At 50.4% G+C, this 18,728-nt stretch overlaps 1 protein-coding gene across 2 annotated transcripts in view; it reads left to right on the top strand.

Moving 5' to 3' along the window:
- Nucleotides 1-1,354: 1,354 nt before the first annotated feature.
- The window catches only part of LOC119965090 (immunoglobulin kappa light chain-like), a 41,362-nt gene continuing 23,988 nt past the window's right edge, over nucleotides 1,355-18,728 (top strand). For both annotated transcript variants that reach the window (XM_038795372.1, XM_038795373.1), the window contains exons 1-4: nucleotides 1,355-1,441; nucleotides 1,531-1,881; nucleotides 11,513-11,833; nucleotides 15,871-16,191. In XM_038795372.1, coding sequence (XP_038651300.1) covers nucleotides 1,390-1,441; nucleotides 1,531-1,881; nucleotides 11,513-11,833; nucleotides 15,871-16,191 — 1,045 coding nt within the window. In that variant the 5' untranslated portion in view covers nucleotides 1,355-1,389. The remainder of the gene's footprint in view (nucleotides 1,442-1,530; nucleotides 1,882-11,512; nucleotides 11,834-15,870; nucleotides 16,192-18,728) is intronic.

The following is an 18,728-nucleotide window of genomic DNA, read 5'->3' as shown; positions in this document are numbered from 1 at the left end:
CAAGGGGAAAGAGTGTTAATGGCAGTCCCCAGAGAGGACAAAAGATGTGAAAGGTCAAACAGCAGGGAAACTAATATCAGAGGATGAACTGTAGGTGTGGGGGGAGGGGAAGGGGGAAGCAAAGAGGAGAAAGGTGCAGGAAAGGTGGATAAGATGGGGGGGGGGGGGGAAATTAAATGTATATTAAGAAAGAAATGGTAAAAGACAGTTAAAATGAAATGAAAACAAATGGGTCAAGGTGGGGCTGATCATCAGAAGTTGTTGAATTCGATGTTCAGGCCGGAAGGCTGTAGTGTGCCTAACTGGAAGATGAGATGTTGTTCCTCCAGTTTGCATTGAGCTTCACTGGAACATTGCAGCAGGCCAAGGACAGACATGTGGGCATGAGAGCCGGGTCTTTTGTTAAAATGGAAAGCAACAGGAAGGTCAGGATCCTGAATGCGCACAGACCGAAGATGCTCAGCAAAGCGATCACCCAGTCTGCGTTTGGTCTCTCCGATATAAAGGAGACCTACTTCCCAAAATCCACAAAAATCGTTTCAGATTCCAGCATGTAATTTGCTTTTATCCAGGTTATGATTGAGCTGTATAAAATGCCCATTAGGCCACAGCTATGTGCAGTTCTGACCACCACATTAGGATGTGATTGGACAAGAAAAAGTGCAGAGGAGCATTTCAACAAGAAGAGTGGTTGGTTAGGCTGGGGTTGTTCTCCTTAGAGCAGAGATCGCTGATTGAGGTGTACAAAATCATGAAGGACATCATAGGATAGATAGGAAAAAACCATTTTCCCTTATTAAAAGGGTCAATAACCAGGGGGGATAGATTTAAGGTAAAGAGCAGGAGATATAGAGGGGGTTTGAGGACAAACCTTTTCACCTAGAGGGTGGTGGGAATCTGGAACTTACCCCCTGAATGGATGGTACAGGCGGGAACCCTCACAGCATTTGAGAAGCATTTAGATGAGCATTTGAAACACTGAGGCATATAAAACCAAGTGATGGAAAAGGGGATTAGAATAGATAGGTGGTAAACTGGTGCAGAAACGATGGGCCAAAGGGCCTCTTTCTGTGCTGTATGACTAACTTGCCAAACTCAGACCTAATAATTATTTTTTTGGCGCGCATGCCTTCCCTTTATCCCGCTCTTGCAATTTTATTGAAGTAATTTTTCCAGATTTACCATTTGAATAAGATCAGGCGCCTCCTTGCGAATCTGGATCTCATCTCTGTTTGTTGTGGGAAGGGGCGGTGGTGACTGATGTTGGCCAGTATCGACCGCAGCTTCCTTTAACTCGTGATCAATCCCCAGGAGGAAATGAGTGACACTCGCACTCTGAGAAAGAAGGCTTCACTTGAGCTTCTCACTCGTGCGCGGCGGGAAGCAGTGATGGAAAGGCAGGGGATGTTCTGCACACTTCTTCTGATCTTCCTCCAAATGGGTAAGGCGCCAACCTCCCTGTCTGGCCTCACCATCACCCTGTCCTCACAGGAGTTCACCTGAACGTTTCCTATTTCTTTCTCATTTCAGACCCAGCTCTCACCCATACTGAACTACACACCCCCTCGACCACTGTGCTGGGCCAGGAGGGAGAATCGCTGACGCTTGAGTGTCGATCCAGCCGTGACAGCCTGCTTGTGAAGTGGGGTTATGTGCCGCCTGGCTCCACAGCTATCAGATGGCTCCTGTCCTGGAGTCAAGGGTCCAAACATTTTACTCGAATGCCAGGCATCGAACCTCGCTTTTCCGGATCCAATGAGAGCAAACACATTTTAAACATCGATAACTTGAAACAGAAGGATTCGGCCACCTACTACTGTCAAAATGAGGATACAGCTGATGACTGGTGTGGGTGTGGAATTACACTGAAGGTGAAACCAAGTAAGTGAAGGAAACATTTAACCAGGTGGGGGATATACTATGGCCGCCAAAAGAAGAACGTTCTTCCCCCCCCCCCCCCATAATTGCAAAAGTTAACCTACATATAGATATGGTACAATATAGTCCCGACAGTGCCTAAGGAGGTTGTTCGCCCCATCGAGTGTACACATCCTTTGGAAGGGTAGCCCTTAACCCAACTAACCTGGATACTAAGGGACAATTTAACATGGCCAATCCACCTAACCTGCACATCTTTGGACTGTGGGAGGAAACCCACATAGACATGGGGAGAATGTGCAAACTTCACACAGTCACCCGAGGTTGGAATCGAACCTGGGCCCCTGGCGTTGTGAGGCAGCAGTGCTGCCTGGGGAGGTAGTGGTATAGTGGTATTGTCACTGGACTAGTAACCCAGAGACCCAGGGTAATAATGCTCTGGGGACCTGGATTCAAATCCCACCATGGTAGATGGTAAAATTTGAATTCAATAAAAATCTGGAATTAAAAGTCGAATGATGACCATGAAACCGTTATCACAAAATCCCATCTGGTTCACTAATGTCCTTTAGGGAAGGAAATCTGCCGTCCTTACCTGGTCTGACCTATACATGACTCCAGATCAACAGCAACGTGGTTGACTCTTAAACGCCTTCAGAGATGGGCAACAAATGCAGGCCCAGCCAGTGGCACCCACATCCCATGAACGAATAAATAAACTGTGTTGTCCCTTTTTTTATTGTATACCTAGCACTTGTTAAGGAATGATCTGGAGATCACTAAAGGGGGATTATTCCCACTGAAATGTCCTACAACATTTCATTTATAAACAATCGATTATACAGAGCCTGATGGCAGGAGGCAGACATGCAGTGGTATTGTTACTGGCTAATAGTCCAGAGATCCAAGGTAATGACATGGCAAATGGTAGAATTTGAAATGAATAAAAATCTGAAATTAAAAGTCCAATGGTGACCATGGAAGCATTGTCGATCCTTATAAAAACAGACCTGCTTCACTAATGTCCTTTAGGGAAGGAAATCTGCCATTCTTATCTGGTCTGGCCTACATATTATTATTATTATAATCTTTATTGTCACAAGCAGGCTTACATTAACACTGCAATGAAGTTACTGTGAAAATTCCTCTAGTCGCCACACTGCGACACCTGTTCGGGTACACAGGGAGAATTCAGAATGTCCAATTCACCTAACAAGCACGTCTTTCAGGATTTGTGGGAGGAAACTGGAGCGCCCGGAGGACAGACACTGGGAGAACGTGCAGACTCCACACAGACAGTGACCCAAGCAGGAATCGAACCTGGGACCCTGGCGCTGTGAAGCAACAGTGCTAACCACTGTGCCACCCATGTGACTCCAGGTCTGCAGAAATGTGGTTGACTCTTAACTGCCCCCTGGAATGACAGTTCAAGGGCAATTGGGGATGGGCAACAAATCCGGTGCTTGCTCGTGATGCCCATATCCCATGAAATAATTTAGCAAAATATTGGTTACTGTGCCAGTCTGAGGTCTTCCTCTTTCACTGGGTAATTGGGGATGTTTGGTGCTTTCTTCCTGATATTTTGGAATTAATGTATATGGAACAAAGTCAACAATATCAACTTGGTACAGATGGAATGGGGTAGAGCCTATTGGGTGAATCAGGCGCAGATGGAACGGGGATGGAGTCAATGGCATGGACATGGTGTAGATAAATCTGAACATAAGAAGTAGGAGCAGTAAGCCATTCGGTCCCTCGAGTCTGCTCAGCCATTTGATAAGATGATGGCTGATCTGATTGTGGCTCCAATTTCACATTCCTCACTCCATTGTTGATCAAAAATCTATCTAACTCAGACTGTACACAGTACTCCAGATGTGGTCTCACCAGCACCCTGTACAACTGTAGCAAAACATATGTTTTATATTCCCCTTGCAATAAACAAGAACAATTTGTTTAAAAAAAATATATATTTAGAGTACCCAATTCATTTTTTCCAATTAAGGGGCAATTTAGTGTGGCCAATCCACCTACCCTGCACATCTTTGGGTTGTGGGGGTGAAACCCACGCAAACACGAGGAGAATGTGCAAACTCCACACGGACAGTGACCCAGAGCCGGGATCGAACCTGGGACCCCGGCGCCATGAGGCAGCAGGGCGAACCCACTGCACCACCCGTGCTGCCCCAATTTGCCTTCCTAATCACTTGTTGTACCTGCACACTAACGTTTTGTGATTCATGTACCAGGACTGCCAGATCCCTTTGTATTTCAGAGTTCAGCAATGTGTCTCCACTTAAACCATACGCTCATTTCTTTATTCTTCCTGCCAAAGATGGAGCATGACAAGCTGGTACAGATGGATCAGGGGCAGAGCCAGTGGGGTGAAGCTGGTACAGATAGAGTGGGACAGAGCCAGTGGGGTGAAGCTGGTACAGATGGAATGGGACAGAGCCAGTGGGATGAAGCTGGTGCATCACCCAAACAGGATGATGCCCTCCAATAGGGATGATGGTGGCACCTCCGAAAATTTGAGAACATCTTCTTCACAAAGCTAGTGGGGTGAAGCTGGATACAGATGGATCGGGGCAGAGGCAGTGGGGTGAAGCTGGATACAGATGGATCGGGGCAGAGGCAGTGGGGTGAAGCTGGTACAGATGGATCAGGGGCAGAGGCAGTGGGGTGAAGCTGGTACAGATGGATCGGGGGCAGAGGCAGTGGGGTGAAGCTGGTACAGATGGATCAGGGGCAGAGGCAGTGGGGTGAAGCTGGTACAGATGGATCGGGGCAGAGGCAGTGGGGTGAAGCTGGTACAGATGGATCGGGGCAGAGGCAGTGGGGTGAAGCTGGTACAGATGGATCGGGGCAGAGCCTGTGGGGTGAAGCTGGTACAGATGGATCGGGGCAGAGGCAGTGGGGTGAAGCTGGTACAGATGGATCGGGGCAGAGGCAGTGGGGTGAAGCTGGTACAGATGGATCGGGGGCAGAGGCAGTGGGGTTAAGCTGGTACAGATCGATCGGGGCAGAGGCAGTGGGGTGAAGCTGGTACAGATAGATCGGGGCAGAGGCAGTGGGGTGAAGCTGGTACAGATGGATCGGGGCAGAGGCAGTGGGGTGAAGCTGGTACAGATGGATCAGGGGCAGAGGCAGTGGGGTGAAGCTGGTACAGATGGATCGGGGCAGAGGCAGTGGGGTGAAGCTGGTACAGATGGATCGGGGGCAGAGGCAGTGGGATGAAGCTGGTACAGATGGATCGGGGGCAGAGGCAGTGGGGTGAAGCTGGTACAGATGGATCGGGGGCAGAGGCAGTGGGGTGAAGCTGGTACAGATGGATCGGGCAGAGGCAGTGGGGTGAAGCTGGTACTGATGGATCAGGGGCAGAGGCAGTGGGGTGAAGCTGGTACAGATGGGTCAGGGGCAGAGGCAGTGGGGTTAAGCTGGTACAGATGGGTCAGGGGCAGAGGCAGTGGGGTGAAGCTGGTACAGATGGATCGGGGCAGAGGCAGTGGGGTGAAGCTGGTACAGATGGATCGGGGCAGAGGCAGTGGGGTGAAGCTGGTACAGATGGATCGGGGCAGAGGCAGTGGGGTGAAGCTGGTACAGATGGATCGGGGGCAGAGGCAGTGGGGTGAAGCTGGTACAGATGGATCGGGGCAGAGGCAGTGGGTTGAAGCTGGATACAGATGGATCGGGGCAGAGGCAGAGGGGTGAAGCTGGTACAGGTGGATCGGGGGCAGAGGCAGTGGGGTGAAGCTGGATACAGATGGATCGGGGCAGAGGCAGTGGGGTGAAGCTGGTACAGGTGGATCGGGGGCAGAGGCAGTGGGGTGAAGCTGGATACAGATGGATCGGGGCAGAGGCAGTGGGGTGAAGCTGGTACAGATGGATCAGGGGGCAGAGGCAGTGGGGTGAAGCTGGTACAGATGGATCGGGGCAGAGGCAGTGGGGTGAAGCTGGTACAGATGGATCGGGGGCAGAGGCAGTGGGGTGAAGCTGGTACAGATGGATCGGGGCAGAGGCAGTGGGGGTGAAGCTGGTACAGATGGATCGGGGGCAGAGGCATGTGGGGTGAAGCTGGTACAGATGGATCGGGGCAGAGGCAGTGGGGTGAAGCTGGTACAGATGGATCAGGGGCAGAGGCAGTGGGGTGAAGCTGGTACAGATGGATCAGGGGCAGAGGCAGTGGGGTGAAGCTGGTACAGATGGATCAGGGGCAGAGGCAGTGGGGTGAAGCTGGTACAGATGGATCAGGGGCAGAGGCAGTGGGGTGAAGCTGGTACAGATGGATCGGGGCAGAGGCAGTGGGGTGAAGTGGTACAGATGGATCGGGGGCAGAGGCAGTGGGGTGAAGCTGGTACAGATGGATCGGGGCAGAGGCAGTGGGTTGAAGCTGGATACAGATGGATCGGGGCAGAGGCAGTGGGGTGAAGCTGGTACAGATGGATCAGGGGCAGAGGCAGTGGGGTGAAGCTGGTACAGATGGATCGGGGCAGAGGCAGTGGGGTGAAGCTGGTACAGATGGATCGGGGCAGAGGCAGTGGGGTGAAGCTGGTACAGATGGATCGGGGGCAGAGGCAGTGGGGTGAAGCTGGTACAGATGGATCGGGGCAGAGGCAGTGGGGTGAAGCTGGATACAGTTGGATCAGGGGCAGAGGCAGTGGGGTGAAGCTGGTACAGATAGATCGGGGCAGAGGCAGTGGGGTGAAGCTGGTACAGATAGATCAGGGGCAGAGGCAGTGGGGTGAAGCTGGTACAGATGGATCGGGGCAGAGGCAGTGGGGTGAAGCTGGTACAGATGGATCGGGGGCAGAGGCAGTGGGGTGAAGCTGGTACAGATGGATCGGGGCAGAGGCAGTGGGGTGAAGCTGGTACAGATGGATCGGGGGCAGAGGCAGTGGGGTGAAGCTGGATACGGATGGATCAGGGGCAGAGGCAGTGGGGTGAAGCTGGTACAGATGGATCGGGGCAGAGGCAGTGGGGTGAAGCTGGTACAGATGGATCGGGGGCAGAGGCAGTGGGGTGAAGCTGGTACAGATGGATCGGGGCAGAGGCAGTGGGGTGAAGCTGGATACAGATGGATCGGGGCAGAGGCAGAGGGGTGAAGCTGGTACAGGTGGATCGGGGGCAGAGGCAGTGGGGTGAAGCTGGATACAGATGGATCGGGGCAGAGGCAGTGGGGTGAAGCTGGTACAGGTGGATCGGGGGCAGAGGCAGTGGGGTGAAGCTGGATACAGATGGATCGGGGCAGAGGCAGTGGGGTGAAGCTGGTACAGGTGGACCGGGGGCAGAGGCAGTGGGGTGAAGCTGGTACAGATGGATCGGGGCAGAGGCAGTGGGGTGAAGCTGGTACAGATGGATCGGGGCAGAGGCAGTGGGGTGAAGCTGGTACAGATGGATCGGGCAGAGGCAGTGGGGTGAAGCTGGTACAGATGGGTCGGGGCAGAGGCAGTGGGGTGAAGCTGGTACAGATGGATCGGGGCAGAGGCAGTGGGGTGAAGCTGGTACAGATGGATCGGGGCAGAGGCAGTGGGGTGAAGCTGGTACAGATGGATCGGGGCAGAGGCAGTGGGGTGAAGCTGGTACAGATGGATCGGGGCAGAGGCAGTGGGGTGAAGCTGGTACAGATGGATCGGGGCAGAGGCAGTGGGGTGAAGCTGGTACAGATGGATCGGGGCAGAGGCAGTGGGGTGAAGCTGGTACAGATGGATCAGGGGCAGAGGCAGTGGGGTGAAGCTGGTACAGATGGATCAGGGGCAGAGGCAGTGGGGTGAAGCTGGTACAGATGGATCGGGGCAGAGGCAGTGGGGTGAAGCTGGATACAGATGGATCGGGGCAGAGGCAGTGGGGTGAAGCTGGTACAGATGGATCGGGGGCAGAGGCAGTGGGGTGAAGCTGGTACAGATGGATCGGGGCAGAGGCAGTGGGGTGAACCTGGTACAGATGGATCGGGGCAGAGGCAGTGGGGTGAAGCTGGTACAGATGGATCGGGGCAGAGGCAGTGGGGTGAAGCTGGTACAGATGGATCGGGGGCAGAGGCAGTGGGGTGAAGCTGGTACAGATGGATCGGGGCAGAGGCAGTGGGGTGAAGCTGGTACAGATGGATCGGGGCAGAGGCAGTGGGGTGAAGCTGGTACAGATGGATCGGGGCAGAGGCAGTGGGGTGAAGCTGGATACAGATGGATCAGGGGCAGAGGCAGTGGGGTGAAGCTGGTACAGATGGATCGGGGCAGAGGCAGTGGGGTGAAGCTGGATACAGTTGGATCAGGGGCAGAGGCAGTGGGGTGAAGCTGGTACAGATGGATTGGGGCAGAGGCAGTGGGGTGAAGTTGGACACCAGCCCAGTAGGACACACCTCCACATTACCAGCGAGGTGAAGGCAAGGAGATCTGCCCTCGCAGCTCCGGCACATTTGATCTAGAGCTCCGTGCTCTAGATCAATACTAGGATCACCGACATGGTGTTAAAAAACGACCTCCAAAAATCCACCAACTTGGAACAGAGCAGAACGTGTGTGTGTGGTGCGCGGATCCTCTCGAACAGCGTTCACACCTACCTTCCACCCCATCAAAAAACCGGCTCATCCTAGTCTTACTGAGGTGCGCTCGAAACACTACCTGAGCTGTGTCAGGCTCAGTCTCGCATATGATGACATGGCGCTCACCCTCCTCAGGTATTGGCCCCAACTCCTCCACCAATTTGGCTTTTACTCCTTCCACCAAACTCAACACTTCCCCATGATCTGTTTGTACACGCCGGACATGCTGCCCTCCTCCGACCCAAACAGGATGATGCCCTCCAATAGGGATGATGGCGGCACCAACGGAAAATTTGAGAACATCTTCTTCACAAAGCTCCATACCTGGATGTCCCCAAACACCTCCGAGCCTGCCAACCCAAATTTCACCTTCAATTCCTCCTGGCTGGCAAACCGCCCTTCCAGGAATAAATCACTCACTCTTTCCAGTCCTTTCTCTTTCCATGCCCCAAATCTGGCATCCAGCCATGCCGGCTCAAACAGGTGGTTAGCACAAATGGGGTTCAGCCTTCAGACTGCCCCCAACTTAAAATGCTGGCCGAATTGCCTCCATATCTTTAACATGGACACCACCACTGGGTTCGCCGAGTACTTTGCCGCCACCAACGGAAGTGGCGCCATTATCAATGTCCAAAAGTTGTCCCTTTGCATGACCCAGACTCCATCTGAATCCAGTGAGCCCGCTAGCCCCTTCACTACCCCAACGCCTTCTCTGTATTGGCTGCCCAGTTATCATATATCCAAGTTTGGCAGACCCCCTAACTGTCTGTCCTTTGAAGGACCCCCCTCAGAATCCTCGGGACTGCACCCGCCCAAATAAAGCCGGATATAAATCGCTTACCCTTCGGACAAAAGACTTGGGCAGGAACACCGGGCGACACTGAAATAAAAACAAAAATCTCGGCATGATATTCATCTTAACTGGTTGGACCTGGCCTGCCAAGGATAGAGGGAGACTATCCCACCTCCGCAGGCCTGCCTTAATTCGACTCACTAAGCCCGTATAGTTCGACCTCTGGAACCGCGCCCAATTCTCAGACACTTGGGCCGCTAAGGACTGAAAACGAATCCCTGCTAACCGAAACGGCAACCGCCTCCCCCTGACCACAAAGTATTCTCTCTTGCCTATGTTCAACATGTAACCGGAGAAGGCCCCGGAGTTCTGCAAAATACCCATAATTTTCCACATAGATGGACCCAGGTGTCCCCCCCCCCACCCCTCTCTCCCGGCAATCCCTCAACGCTGTCTAAATCTCCTCCAGAACCAGGGGTGCCTCCAGATCCTCCTGCAGTTCCTCCCCCACATTGGGGAAGTTCCAAATCCCCGAAGCACTCCGTCATTCCCCCTCCATCCTCCAGCAGCTCTGGCCTAATCATTCCGTTTATCATATTTGGGGTGGAAACCCCTAACCTAAACAATTTCCTGTTGCCTTATTGGTGAGCCAAGAGATGGCTGACCTTCTCCTCATACTAGCACCCCGTCCCTTTAGCCCGCCTCAATTGATGCACCACACTGTCCGTGGACAGCAGGTCAAACTGCATTTACAGTTTTTTCCTGCAGGCCAAGAGTTCCGGGTTAAGTCCCTCACATATTTATGATCCATCCCCAGGATCTCATCCATCAACCTCTGTCGCCTCTCCGTCCACATGTGCCTTATATGCTATGATGTCTCCTCTGAGCACCAAGGCAGCGCCTCCCATAAAGTCGGGGACAAGACTATCCGTTTATCGTTACGCTTGACATACACCCATATAGCCTTCGAAATCCTTACATGAAACCCCAGGCCGACAACAGCCCTACGTCTAACCGCCATCCCCTGCGACGCTCCCAACTGACATCCAACACCAGATCCACCCAGTGTGGGGCATGGTCAGAAATAACCATCGCCGAGTACTCCGCCTTCCTCACCAAAGCGAGAAGAGTCTGACTCATAATAAAGTAATCAAACCTCGGGCAGCACGGTGGCGTAATGGTTAGCACTGCTGCCTCACAGTGCCGAGGACCAGGATTCAATCCCGGTCCTGGGTCACTGTTCGTGTGGAGTTTGCACATTCTCCCCATGACCGCATGGCTCTCATCCCCACAACCCAAAAGATGTGCAGGTTAGGTGGACTGGTCACACTAAATTGCCCCTTAATTTGAAACAAAATGAATTGGGTACTTTGAATTAAAAAAAAATCAATCATTGAATACACCTTGTGCACCGAGGGAAAAAATAAGAACTTCTTCTCCCCAGGATGCGTAAACTGCCACTGATCTGCCCTCTGCATCTCCTCCATAAACGGAGACAATACTTTTGCCATCCCAACCAGCTTGGAGGGATCCACTTTCGGAACCAACACAGTTCAAATCACCCACAAAATTAATTTGTGGGTGTCCAGATCCAGTACTGTAGCCAACAACTACCTTATAAACGATCTTTAGCAAGCATAGAAATTTACTGATTACTGAGCACAGCATTTAACTTGCTGCTTGATCAATTCATATCATTTACTCTATAGTCTAAGCTCAAAGATCAATTCAGACCTTAAACTTAATGTATTTCCTGATGCCTGACATTGTTTGTTTAAACCAGTTTACACCTCTTTAAGGACTATCCTTGTACACCTCCTTTCAAAACTGAAGAAGCCAAGTTGTAGGGGCTGGTTTAGCACAGTGGGCTAAACAGCTGGCTTGTAATGCAGAACAATGCCAGCAGCGCGGGTTCAATTCCTGTACTGGCCTCCCTGAATAGGCGCCGGAATGTGGCGACTATGGGCTTTTCACAGTAACTTTATTGAAGCCTACTCGTGACAATAAGCTATTATTATTATGTCATGTTTCCTCATCAGTCAGTCTTGCAATACGAGGCACCTTAACTCCTCAGCTCAGACACATAATCGGAAAAACAAATATGGGCAAAACACAGAAGAAAATACTTTGAAGAGCCTGGGTGGAACAAAAGTAGCACCTCATATTAAAGGTACACTCAAACTGGGTTAGGAAAACACGCAAGAGGTACAATACAACTAGCTCTAATCAGAGCTGTAATAGTCCATGTTGTTTTAATATGATGAAAGATGATTTAAATTAATTGCCTTTTCCCCTTCTACTTTCAGCCATTTTACCAAGGCCACCTTCAGTGGATGTCCATTATGCACCTCCTGAGAGCATTTCCCAGCAGACTGGCAATAGTACACTTGTTTGTGTGTCAAGAGGCTTCTACCCAAAAGAAATATCTGTGTCTTGGTATAAAGGAGGCATACAGGTATTTTCAGAGATTACGCACTGGGGTAGACTGATGGATTCAAATGACTGTTACACCATGATCAGTAAATTAGCAATTTCAACATCGCAATGGTTCAGTGGCTCTCATTACACTTGTGTTGTTTCGCACGAAGCACTGTCTTCACCTATCATCAGAAAGATCAATAAAGATGGTAGGTTTATTAAACAGGTTGTGTCCAGATCCTATATGGAACCATCATTGATTACTGGCTTCTAACTAAGTCTCACCACTTTAACAGAACATGTGCTTTTAGCCTATGTGTCTTCATCAGTACGAGGTTCGGGGTTGTTATTGCAGAGGCTGTAATACTTATTAATGTATCAGATAAGACAAGGACTGGTTCTTATTTAGATAATGCAGTTACAGTCAGGCATAAGATCAATGAGCATTTTTAGGAGTAAGGATGATTGGGCATAATAAATTTCTTTTAAAAAAAATATATATTTCAGTGGAGGCATTTTCAGATAAATACATAACAAAGAAGAGACACAAAAAACAACTGTGGCAACGGTAAACAACCACAACATCTTGGCATACCCCCCTTTTTAAAAACTTTTAACCCAGACCCCTGGGAGAATAAACCCCATTCCCTGCTGACGACTCAGTACCTTAATACTCCTTAAAGAAGTCGATGAACAGCTTCCACCCGAACCCTTCCTCTCCACCCGAACCCTTCCTCTACACCTCTGAGAGTGAACTTGATTTCTCTAAGTGCAGGAACTCTGCCAAAACACTCACCCATACCCCTGAACACGGTGGCTCCGAGTCCCACCAGTACTTCAAAACCATCTCCAGGCTATCAGGGAGGCAAAGGCCAGCATATTGGCCTCTTCCCTACCACAACATGTGGACATGGTTCGCCAGGCTCCGCCCACACTGATCCTCCACCCTTGGAAAGAACCAACTCATCCTGGACACCATCATGTGGACCCTGTGTACCACTTTGAACTAGATGAGACTTGGTTTGCGCAAGACGAGGACGCATTAAACTTCCACAAAGCCTTACTCCACACTCCAGCCTTCAAAACTCCACCCAGCCCCCCCCCCCCCCCCCCCCCCCCCCCCCACCCCCCGACTTGCGCCTAATCTCCTCCACCGGGGCACTCTCTTCAACCACTCCCTATATATGCCAGTGACCTTGCTGCCTCGTATTTCCTCCTCAGGTAGGAGTTTGTCCTGCAGCGCTGGTAGTGTCCGAGCGTGAAACAAACCCACCTCCTTCTTCATAAAGTCCCTAACCTGCAGATACCTAAACCCATTCCCCTTCAGCAACTGGTATGTCCGCTCCAGCTTCCCCAAGTCTGCAAACTTCCCTCCAACTAAAATATTCTATCCCCACCTGCCGCCATCATGGAACCTCGCATCCAACCCCGTTGGGGCAAATCTGATTGTCGTAGATGGGCACCCATAAGGGACATGCCTTCCATTCTAAAATGCTGCCAGGGGTGCTGCCAGTTCCATACCATCACTTGGCTCGTGGAGTATCTGGCCGGTGAACGGAAGGGGCGCCAACAATAGTGCCCTCAAACTGGTCCCTTTACATGAGGCCGCCTCCATTCAACCCCCACACTGACTGGTCCTCCTCCACCCATTTCCTGATCATTGCAGTATTTGCTGCCCAATAATAGTTTTGCTGATGCTAACCACCATCGATCCCTCTCCAAGAACATCCTCAGAACCGCCAAAGAGGTTTGTGATGGGAACCTCACTGTTAGTCATTCAACTATAGCGTATTTCACTCCCGAATTAACCAGAAGGCACTTCGAGTTAGAGCTATAGTTGAATAACTAACGGCAAAGCTCCCGCAACACCGCTAAGCTTTACCTGCCCACATGAACCTCAAAATCATCCCATTAACCTTCCTAAAAAAGGAATTAAGCACAAAGATCGGAAGATTCTGGAACACTAACAAAAGCTTTGACAGCACCGTCATCTTTGCCATCTGACCCGACCAGCCAATGACAATGGCAACACATCCCACCTCTTAAAGTCCGCCTTCATTCCCTCCACCAACCACGGCAATTTCAACTTACGAAGCTGGGCCGAACCCCATGCCACTTGTATCCCGAGATAACAAAAACTCATCACTACCAACAGAAACGGCAGCATCCCCAAATTCCTCCCAAGTTTCTAGGCGTTAATTGGGTATATCTCACATTTTTCCCATGTTGAGCTAATGCCACAAAAACAGGCTAAATGCCCGCAAAATTCTGATCCTGTTGAAGCTCCCGGCCAGGTTCGAAATAAACAGCAGGATTCATCAGTGTACAACAAAACTCAATGCTGCCCTCCACCCTCTCAACACCTCAAACACCATTGCCAGCGGCTCAATCACTAGGGCAAAGACCAATGGGGAGAGCGGACACCCCTGCCTTGCCCCCCGATGAAACCCAAAATACTCTCAGCTGTTTTGTACACTCCTTAGGCACCTTATATAACAACCAAACCCAATCACAAACCCCTGCCCAAACTATCCAAGCACCACGAATAAGTACACCCACTCGACCCAATCGAAAGCTTTCTCCGTGTCCATTCCAACTTCCCATTCCCTCCAAGGGCATCATAATTGCATTCGGTAATCTCTGGACATTCACTGACAGCTGCTGCCTCTTCACAAATCCTATCAGCCCCGGCACACAATCCTCTATCCGCGTCACCAGTACCAACGCTGACAGCTTTGCATCTACGTTCAACAGCGAAATCAGGAGGTGCGACCCACACTGCTCCGGGTCCTTGTCTTTCTTTAAAATGAGCGATATCGAGGCCTGAGACAGAATTGGGGGGGAGCTGCTCTCTCCTCTCCAATGACTCATTATACATCTCGACGAACAGGGGCCCCAGCTCCAACCCAAACTTCGTGTAGAACCTGCCACAGTTCCTCTCTGAGGAAGAGCATTTCACAGACTAATGACACTTGAGAGAAAAAATTTTTAAATAGGAGATCCCGAAACTTTAAACTCTGTGCCCTGGTTCTGGACCCCTACAGAGGAAAACATCCTTTCAGCATCCACCCTGTCAAGTCTCCTCAGGACCTTGTGTGTTTCAATAAAATCACCTCCTGGTTTTTCTAAATTGCAATGGACATAGTGGACATAGATCTAATCTGTCCAACCTTCCCACATAAGTTAACCCCTTCATTTTAGGAATCAGTCGAATTAACACCTGAATTACTATTACCTTAAATAAGGCATGTTCAAGGGACCATCTGAATACATCAAATTACTAAAAAAAAAATACTTTTGGAATTACATGGATAAGCTATATGTTACCCTTATGATTGATTTTGTTTTCAAACTACATTGTATTGTCAACTTACACTCTACCACTTGGGTACTGTATAAATCTTATATTGTTGTGAAAAGTGGAGTTGGAATTCCATGCAGTACATTCCTGTCAAACATATTTTCCTCAATTAGTAAGATTATTAAAAAAAGATTATCTTATAAAGTTAGGAGGCGCTTGGGTGATTATTTGCCATGGGTGGCAGTGGCCTGTCAAAGCTGTCTGTCATCCATAATGTGCATTGACTTCAAGAAAGGTAGATTTTAATAATACATCAATAACTTGGAGCTTTTATTGCTTATTTTTTTGGAAGGTTGGAGGAGGAGCAGGAAAATGTTTTACACTTTCTCTTCCTGAAGCTGTGCCTGTGATTGTCCACTGTCCCCAGGGGCTTATGTAGATTGGGAAAAGTGTGTGGCATTGTCAATGTACTTCGTAGGAAGAGAATAAGCTGAAAGGTCTTGCTGCACTTCATTCTATCTCGTTTTCTCAGCTTATTATTGTACCATTGCGTTAAATAACTGCAAAGTCTATTTAACAAATGTAGCATAAGCTTTTGTATTAATCATTTCATCTTGTACTGAGTCTGCTACCTTGTGCTTTAATATAGGAACCATTGAGTGTTCTACCTGCAGTTGGAGTAATCATAAGGAGGCAAGAGCACAAGAACAAGGAGCAGGAGTAGCTATTCAGCTCATCGAGTCAGCTGTGTCATGAGATCAGCTGAGCCGATGTTATTGGTTTACCATGTTCTGGAGTTCTGAATGTCTTGTTCTGCTTGTTACAAAATTATTGGTGCTATCTATCCAAGATACTCACTACCCTCTGCCTTCGCCAAATGTATGTGATAGAACTGTAAATATTTGTTTAATCTCGTATTTAATGATCTGTTCCTCTCTGCTGTAGATGGTTACATTCAGGAGCCTGTCATCCAGCTGGTCTCTCCCCCTCTTGACGCAGCCTCTGCAGGACTAACAGTTGTAATGAGTTGTTTGGTATCAGACTTTTACCCTGCTGATATTTCAGTGACTTGGAGAGATGAGAATGGCCCAGTGGATACGGGAGTGATGCAGTTTGCAGTGGCTTTGGGCAGTAACAGCACCTACCGGACTGTGAGCCAGCTCACTGTCCCAACAGCAGAGAGGGAAAGTAACTGCACTTACTGGTGTGAGGTGAAACACGTGTCCCTGGGACAGCCGATACGGAGAGCAGTCAGTAAGGAGCTGGGTAAGGTCCACCTTCGTTGGTGTGTGTGTACAGGATGTAGGGATATGTGTGTTTGCGTGCGCAGGTGCTTTGGGAGTGTATGGGTGGGGTGAATGTGTGTGGGTATTGATGTGCATGGTGTGTGTGGGTGTGGTGTTTGTGTCAGGGGTGTATATGCGAGGGTGTGTCTAAGAGCCTGGGTTGGGTGTGCGTCTGTGGGAGGGGGGATTTTGTGTGTGTGTGGTGTTGGTGTGATATTGTTGGGCTGTGAACATACAAACATACAAAGTAGGAGCAAGAGTAGGCCATTCGGCCCCTCGAGCCTGCTCTGCTACTTGATTACATCATGGCTGATCTGATTGTGGTCTCAACTCTCCTTTCTTGTCTACCCCTCACCCTATAACCGTTGACTCCTTTATCAATCCAAATTTGTTCTAACTTAGCCTTTAAGAATATTCAATGACCCTGCCTCCACTGCTCTCTGGGGAAGAGAATTCCAAAGACGAACGACCCCCTGAGAGAAAGAAATCCTCCTCCTCTCTATCTTAAATGGGGGATTTTGTGCCCACAAAATGGAGTCCATACCAAGTTGAGCAAAAGACGAAAGATTTATTTCCCAAGCATCAGGTATACGGCTCCCGGCGATACCCAATTGGGCGAGTGGATGGCCGGCTTTATACAGGAAGAGATTAAGCTGTCCTGCTCCTTAGCATGGGACTCTGGGAATACCATTGTCCCGGCCCCGTACGTTCTGCACAGGGATAGGTTATTGGACCCTGCGATGGCCGTGGACAAGGAGGAGAAACAGAAGGACAGGAAGGGCGATGGACTCCATTCGACTCAGATGGAATATCCGGTGCCTGAGGCACTGGTTCCGATGGTGAATATCGCGCTGGGGAATGCCGCTTCCTACAGGAGCGCCGCAGCAGGACAGCAGCAGGAGGCAGCTGCACACCCGAATCCAGCACAGGGGCCGCAGAAGGCTGTGTGTCCATCTGAGAATCCGAAGAGTGTATCCTGTGGTTGTGTGTCGAGACATTGGCGGGGCGTCACAGCGAGTCTGTTAGACAGCGGAATCGGACAATCTGAAACGGGGCGCACATCAGGAAAGGGACAAAGGGGTGGGGTGGCTTTCGCAACCGAAGATGTTCCAGATCATGGATTAGCAGCTGGCTGCTGACCTGAACCCGGTAGGAGATCTTTGCAGTCTAGTGGGAAACTGGTGGGGGTGGGGCGGGCAGGTCTCGGTCAGCGTGCACCATGTGGGTCCCAGGCCGATGCTCAAAGGAGTACTCCTATGCGGCCAGCAGCAGGGCCCAGCGCTGGATTCATGCTGATGCAATGGGCGAGATCGCTTTGTTCTCGTGAAAAAGACCGAGCAATGCCTTATGGTCCATCATGATGTAGAAATGGAGACCGTATACATACTGGTCGAATCTTTCCACGCTGAATGCCACCGCCAAACCCTCCTTCTTGATCTGTGTACACTAGCGGTCAGCGTCTGGGATGCAAAAGCGGTCGGCTTTTCCCGACCATCCGGCATCCGATGGGCCAATAGGGTCCAATAAGGTGACGCATCACATGTGATGATTACCAGCTTGCTCGAGTCGCAGTGTGTCAACACACCTGAGGACAACCTGTCTCTTGATAGGCTGGAAAGCTGCCTCCTGGGCCGCACCCAAATTCAGGCCTCGTGATTCTTTGGGAGCCATTTCGACAACAAAATTTGGGACAAATTTCCCGCCAAATTCCGAAAAGCATCACAGCACCGCCTCCAGGTTTCTCAAATGCTCCTGGTCGGTAGCCCCTGTGACCAGCACATCGTCCAACTATATTGCGAGGCGCGGCAAACCTCGCAGGATATTTTCTGCGATGTACTGAAATATCGCACTGGCCGAGGAGACCCCACAAGACAATTGGTTATATTCGTAGAGACCCTGTTATGCACTAATTGTAACTTGTTGGTGAGAGGACTGGTGTAGTTCAAGCTGCAGACACGCATTGCCCATGTCCAATTTAGTAAACCAGCACCCACCAAACAACTTGACATACAGGTCCTCTGTGCAAGGCATGGGGCAGCGGTTGAGCTGGGAGGCAGTATTGACTGTCAATTTGTAATCCCCGCAGAGGCGGACAGTCCCATCCGGTTTCAGAACAGGAACCGCTGGTGCTGCCCAGTCAGCGAAGCATACGGGCAAAATAATGCCTACACTCTCTAACCGGTCGAGCTCGGCATCTACCTTCTCCACCAAGGCATAGGGAATTGGATGCGCCCAGAAATAGTGCAGCTGGCTCCTTTAATGGGTCCCAGACCAGACTGGAAAATGTCCGGGAACTTCCTGAGCATTTCGCACAGTCCACCGGATCCGACCTGCAGAATGAGCTTCCAGTCCAAATGCAAGTGGCGCAACTAATCACACCCTAGAGGCTGGGGCCGCTCCCATGAACCACAATAAGGGAGGGTTGAACTGACTGAGAGCCGTGAACACGGGAGTCAATCCCCACGATCCACGGTTGCTCTCCTGTGTACGTGACCAAATGAGCAGCCATGTTTGTCA

This window comes from Scyliorhinus canicula, chromosome 4 (assembly GCF_902713615.1).
Source record: "Scyliorhinus canicula chromosome 4, sScyCan1.1, whole genome shotgun sequence".
NCBI classification, from domain to species: domain Eukaryota; kingdom Metazoa; phylum Chordata; class Chondrichthyes; order Carcharhiniformes; family Scyliorhinidae; genus Scyliorhinus; species Scyliorhinus canicula.
This window is presented reverse-complemented; position numbering and strand designations above follow the sequence as displayed.